At 40.4% G+C, this 6,827-nt stretch overlaps 1 protein-coding gene across 1 annotated transcript; it reads right to left on the bottom strand.

The window, feature by feature from the left end:
• Positions 1-2,064: 2,064 nt before the first annotated feature.
• Positions 2,065-2,780, bottom strand: SARC_12568 (hypothetical protein). Its single transcript, XM_014293323.1, has one exon. The coding sequence runs from the start codon at positions 2,750-2,752 to the stop codon at positions 2,375-2,377; it is 378 nt and encodes a 125-aa protein (XP_014148798.1). The 5' UTR covers positions 2,753-2,780; the 3' UTR covers positions 2,065-2,374.
• Between the last annotated feature and the right edge of the window lie 4,047 nt (positions 2,781-6,827).

Genomic DNA, 6,827 nt, shown 5'->3' with positions numbered 1-6,827 from the left:
TTATGATCGACCCCGGAAAGGTCGAACACTTGCTGGATTGAAGAACCCCCACTACAGGCAAAGACATTAACAGCATGTGCGGATTCATCAACTTCCTGTCAGATGGAGTTCCACACTTGGCAAGCTACCTTATGCCTTTCGGACATTTACGATGTCACAAGGCTAGATTGGGAGCGTTGTGGGTTAAAGAATGTGATGATGCCTTTAAGTAGCTCAAAACAGTGGTTCAGCGAGCTCCAGTAGTCCAGCCACCGAAACATGAGGCGTTCTGTATCGAATGATTGACGGAAAACCGAGATATGTGCAGCTCTTTAGCAGGGTTATGAACTCAGACGGTGCAATAAGAGCTGTTGGCTATTGTGACTGCACTCACTCATATTAAGGACTACCTACACGGTACAGATTTCAATGAACTGTGCGATCAGAAATTGGTGCAACATCTAAGGATATGAACCCCAACTCACAATTGATCAGTCGATGGCACGATACGATCGCAAATTTTCCATTTAGCATCACACATATACCGGCAATACATAATCACTTATCGGATATGCTGTCACGCTTTGTACCGTACTTCAACAAGATGGGCCGAGAGCTACTAGCTACGGATTGTATGGCCAATCCTAAATGGTTTAAGATTGCGACAACATATATAGTCCACATACCTTAGACATGTTTGCAGCACATCATAATGCGCAGCTGCCGCGATACCAAACTCTAAAACATCCAGACGGTGATGGGTTTCAAATCGACTTAACAGATGAGAACGCATGAGCGAATCCACCGTGGTTGTTGATAACACAGTTGCTAATTATGTACATATACAAGATGCTACCATCACGTTGTGTTGTCCCATAAGATATTCAGATAATGACTCCCACAGTTGATATCGATGGTACAATGTGAGCCCATATATGTGGATAGAGAGGTAGATTCTTTCCTCTACCAGGGTACCCGTGCAGTTCAGAAGACGCCTTGGCGACATATAATCATATGTCGAATAAGTCCAGTTGGAACATCCAAATGGACACAATTCGAGACCTTCAAGCGTGATGAAGAATCGAAGATTCCATTCTTAACATCTAAGTCTCAACGGGAGGCTAGGACGAAACACGCAACTGCAGTATGCGTCACCGAGCGAGGCACGGAAGTTAAAACTTATCCACCTACAGCTTTTATCCCGAGCTTTAATGCTCATCCTTCATATGTGCATAAGACACTGAAGCTTAAGAAACCAGTCGACCACCACGGACATACTGGACCTAAGCCCAAAACCCACACGGTAACCGAGAACGTTTAACTTCTTTGCCTGAGAAACATTAACTATATGTTATGATACTTAATGTTTTCGACCCGTTTTTCCTTTCTCGCTTTTTGACCCATAATCAGCTTGAGTGAGCAACTTGCTTCTCATGGGTCTCAAAGCTGGGTGCGGGCTGTGTAATAGCCGGGCCTCCACATTAGACTCTGTTATAAACGTACTCTTAAGCAGTACGTAAATTATAAACGTACTCTTAATAGTACGAGGAACTTAAGTTTCCTACATGGGTTTTAGTGGTTTTATTAATTATTACCTTTTCCATTTTTTTACATATCAGATATTTGGACGAGGCCATTAATAGGCCTCAGTAAAATACTAAACATAAGAGTTGGTCTAGTTCTATTAATAGAACTATATTTACTTTCCAACTTTATGTGTATCTGAATACTTCGGTAGCGAGATGGCTCAACCGAATATAGGTTTCTAGGGACAATTAACGTTACCTAGTTGGTTGATCCTCCGATCAGCCTACAAGACGTGCCAGTCTGATGAAGGCTAAGTCAGTAATTCTTGATTGTGGCAAGCTATTGGTTAAGACAATAACTAAGGACATCAAGAGTATTTTTTTATACTTTTTTCTAGAGATAGGATTTTATGAGTCTCTCGGATTCGCCCTAATGAAACATACCATAGTTTCTAATAGAGCGACAACGAAACACATAAAGTTCCTTCGGCGGAAACAGTATATAGGCAATGTCTCAGCCTCACAATCCTTCAGAGTATTGCTAATTTCACGAGGCATACCTAACTTTACTAAACGTCTCATTTCATTTATTTACTTTGATATTTTCACGATACTTAGAATTTACCTACGCATTTATTTACTCTAAGGCATCAATATCGCCTTAATAGACCGAATCTTACAGTAGTAAGTTTACCTCAGCCCCACTGTCTAATATGGCCGATACTGTACGACCGTCAATTAACAACTCTTCTCGCCAGAGTCTTTTACTATCTCCTAGCCGTCGTACGATTAGCCCGTCCCGTTATGCGTGCTTGCATACAGTTGCCATGTGAATTTTCTTACCACACTTTTAGGCACTCTCCGTCAAACTAACAGTCCTTTGCAAAATGGCCAGCCCTCCCACACATGTTGCACTTGTCTTTGCTGCTATTCCCATCTGTGCCCTGACTCGATTCCTCTGCCTTGTCACGTGCACCAGATGACTTCTGAATAATCGAAGCTACAATGTCTGCAATTTTCATTGCCTCTACTAAGCCGTCTTCATTAGTTAACTTCAAGCGTACCTCCATCTTCAACTGGTCGTCATGTCCCTTGATGGATATAGCTACATCCTCGTTTTCTTGCATGTTCGGTACATCAAGCAAAAGCTCTTGAAACTTATCTGTGTAAGCTTGCACAGCGCCGGTCTTCCTAATCGCCATCAACTTTTCTATACACTCAGTCTGCCAGTTTGGTGGCAAGACCATGTCTTGTATCTACTGGCTGAGATCGGCCCACTGCGCTATGTTGCCTTGGTTCTTCCTGAACCACGCCAGAGCACGACCACTCAAGAATGTGCTCGCATACTTGATTTTTATTTGCTCTGGTGCCTCATGTCCAAGATTTACTCCTTCCGCGGCAAACATCTACTCCATACGATAAAACCATTCCCGCACTGTAGATACATCTGCCTTGCCTCCATAGATATCAGGTTTATTGAGCTTCAATGTGGACCTCCCGACTGCAGGGTTCGCTGTATCTGTTGATGTAGCTCAGCAATCTGTTGTTGATATTGTGCCATTGTGACACCTCCACTTGTTGCTGTAAGTTAGCAACTTGTTGTTGATATTGAGACAGGCCGGCCAAATTCTCCCTAATTTGTACCAACTCGGCCTCCATGTTATGGGCCTACACCTGCTCAGCCGATTGGGCCGGCTGGTTTGGCGTTCTGTGTCCCTGGCAAGGACGAAGAGGACTAGAGACTGTTTATATTGTAAACCTAAGAATCCTCTTCGTCCTTGTGTTCCTTATGTCCTTAGTGAAAGTCTTAATTCTAACGCTGGACGTGGACTGCATTTATAGTCCGCCAGTACCTATCTCTATCTATTCCCGAACGAACTTGTACTACTAACATTCTAGGCTATTAACTATAACTATAACACTCGTAGTGAGAGGGCAAGGCACGGACCTAGAAAACCCTCTGCTACGATGTTCTCGAACTTTCTCATGGCGTTATCGTCTATGTATATTCGTAGACACTTTGCTCTGTTCGTGAATATGCATAGACAATTTTAGTATGACCCATGTAGAATGACACTCAAAAACCATCAGGGCCTGGTTATATACGATTAACCCTGGCTTGGGCCCTGAAATAAAATCCCAATTGAATTTCCGGAATCATGACTCATCATTTGGGACCCGCCAAAATTCAGGGTACCGAAGAGTCTCGGACATTCATTAGGAGTCCCGAAACTCTTACAAAATCCAAAAAACAAAAAAAAGCATACATACAAACCTAGAAACCAACCACAGCCAGTCCACACACCACAGGCCCACAGCCCTATCTGTCTTATTAGGTCTCTTGGCCCTCTCATATCTGAGATTACTCTGAGTCTAGACATTGGAGGCTGAGCAAGTCGGGTCAAACAGCATTTTAGTCAAAGCCAATATCAAGATTCAAGAAGACAATTGGCTGTTCGCCAGAAATGAGAATTGCCTTTTGACCGCAAGTCCGCAACATCTCTCATCACATGTGCACCAAGTCAACCAACAACAAGTTTTTTCTCGTTGTTTTTGTCTTTTTTTTTTCGGGAGGTGTTTGCATTACACTTGTGTTTTTTTATTTTATTTGCTTTTTGTTTTAACAAAATAAAATAAAATATATAATATATAATCTAATTCTTAAATTTTTGTTAGATCTAACATTTCACAAGAACTCAAAAAAAACAAACTAAACACATTCAACTACTTATAAGAAGTCGTTGCATTGTTCAAAATATTCCCTGCTCCAAATTTGTTAAAAAATAAAAATAGAAATAACAACCTATTACCCAGTTGCCCAATCTGACAATCTCCCAGAGTAGCCAGTCAACCCGACTCCTACTCTTTCTCTAGAGAGAGAGAGAGAGAGAGACTCGAATTTTAGAAATGAAAAGATTATATTGGCAATAAAATATTCCAATCACGATTCTTAAATTGTGATTTCTATTGAATAACACGCTCTAGGGTTTCATTCGGGGAATTGTTAGACATATCACATAGGTCATAGACTTATAGGGCCACCAGCACACCACTCCCAGCCAGGCGGCCCATATCGGCATTCTCCCAGGCGGCCATGTTATGCCCACAAGAAGAGAAGCCCTACTCCCTCTCTCTCTCGCTACTAGCTCTCTCTCTAGAGCTAGAAGAGAGAGAGCTAGAAGGCGCCTGTTTGCCTTCAGAGGAGGTCTATAAGCAGGGCAGCTAAGGCCTCTGCTCAAGTGCTATCTATATTTTTAAAGAACATTAAAAAATAACTCAACTCAAAATAAAAGTCTGAGACTCTCACACAGTAGTCAGTAGTCAGTAAATAGTCAGCAGTCAGTACTCACTACAGTGGGTCCTCGCAACTTGTCGACCTTTTAGTTGTCGAGTTCGACAGATGTCAACTTTTCATCGCGTGGGGCCCGCGGGGTACACATTTCTTTCGAGTATGTTTGTACTTCATTTCCTTCCTGGTACAATTTGTACCAGGAAGAAAACGAAGTACATATTTACCCGAAAGAAATGTCCAGAGGCGATATAAGCAGACATATATCGTCGAGTATAGGAGCATCATACTTTAATTCCAAGGATGTCTGATAGGTGTGGACACTGGAGAGACCTGTTTGGCTAGTTTGACCCAGCTTTGGTACAAACTGTTTTCTGTAACTATTTAAAAAAATATATACATCTGGTTCAACATCTATTTATAGTAAAATCCCCCCCGGACGTGAACAGATTTTCACTAATTACACACTATTGTTAAATTTTTAAAAAACAAAAACAAATATTAGTTAGCGTAGCTGGCGTACAGAAGTGATTTTATAGAAAACATAATATAAAAAGTCTAAGTAGTAGTTTGGTAGTTCCCCAAAAGTTGTGTGAGGGCTGAGCAGACTGAGCCCCCAGTCCCTGACTCACCTGATTGCCGAGGGCCCGAGGCTGACGGAAGTGTAAGGCTTGCCTTTCAAGCTGTCACAACACAAAGTATGTAATAAATAAACTGAAAATGAATTTGCTTTTAAAAGCAAATAAAACAAAAAATACTTTGTATGTACTGTATTTATTTACAAATGGCTTTACCAGAATCTCCAGCCTCCCCGCCCCCGGAGTCCCCGCCTGTTCCTTTGTTTGATTCTTTTTTAAAAACAAATAAAGAAGAAAGAACGATCTGTACCTTTTTTTTTCTAGAAGGAGAGAAAAACTCTCTCTCGAGTCCCGACTCTTGACACCAGAGCTACCATGTCATTATTATGTATCGATCTGTACGTTTTCTTATTGCATTTAGTAACAGCACATAATTATTTTATAATTATTAAGAATGTGAACCCAATTTCTATTAATACTTCACCCCAAATTGGCAGAATCCAAAACTTAATACCAATTTTTTTTTCCTCGTGTGATTATTAATTAAGAATAAGAGTATTTATGTCAAAAGCGATGGTTCTTAATGATAAATTCCTAATGCATACTTCTTATTTCTTAATTAAGCCAGTTTTCTGTTTCAATTTGATTTCTAAATAATGGTCGACATATTTCAAGAAAGATAGCTTTCATATTTCTTAAACATTTATTATTTGGCGCCCAATCACATGGAGATAATGTATATATTCATATATTCGTATATTTACATACTACAGTATACAGACCTACAACTTTAACAGACCACAACTTTAAAGCTTTGCTCGGTATAGATCAATAACCATCCACAACGAAAAAGTAGGACAAATAATCTTTTTCCAAAGTGGAGACCATATACGCCAGAAATGCTCAATATTCTCAACAATCGTCCAAAGTTATGGCAGGCCATATTGCGATATCCCCCTATTGACAGGAATTACGATCCAAGTCTGATGTATACATTTATGAGTCAATCTGTCGGACTATTATGTACGGATGATAATATAGTCAGTCTACCCAAAGACTACTACGTTGCTGTAGATATGTATAAAGGTAATCGGCGATACCATGTAGCTGATTGCTTCGACTACGTGTATAGGATCTGTGTCTCGAGACGCCTTTACGGATATAAATGAATGAACATCTACAGATTGGAGATGCAGCATGTATATTGCTCTATGTATCCGCTTACGACGACAATGACAAAATAAAGTGGCAGTGATAGGTTTGATTAATCAAGGTACAATCATTTCTGTCGTCAGAAATGATGCTCTACATCAAAATGCAACATCCGACATCAATGACCCTATCGATGAAACTATGTAAATTTAGAAACAAAATAATAAAGTAAACGCATATATATATATATATATATATATATATGTAGTAGTACGTACGACCGAACGGACACACGAGGAGTAG

This window comes from Sphaeroforma arctica (assembly GCF_001186125.1).
Source record: "Sphaeroforma arctica JP610 unplaced genomic scaffold supercont1.2404, whole genome shotgun sequence".
Taxonomy (NCBI): Eukaryota; class Ichthyosporea; order Ichthyophonida; genus Sphaeroforma; species Sphaeroforma arctica.
The sequence above is the reverse complement of the archived record's forward strand: the minus strand, read 5'-3'. Positions and strand labels throughout refer to the sequence as shown.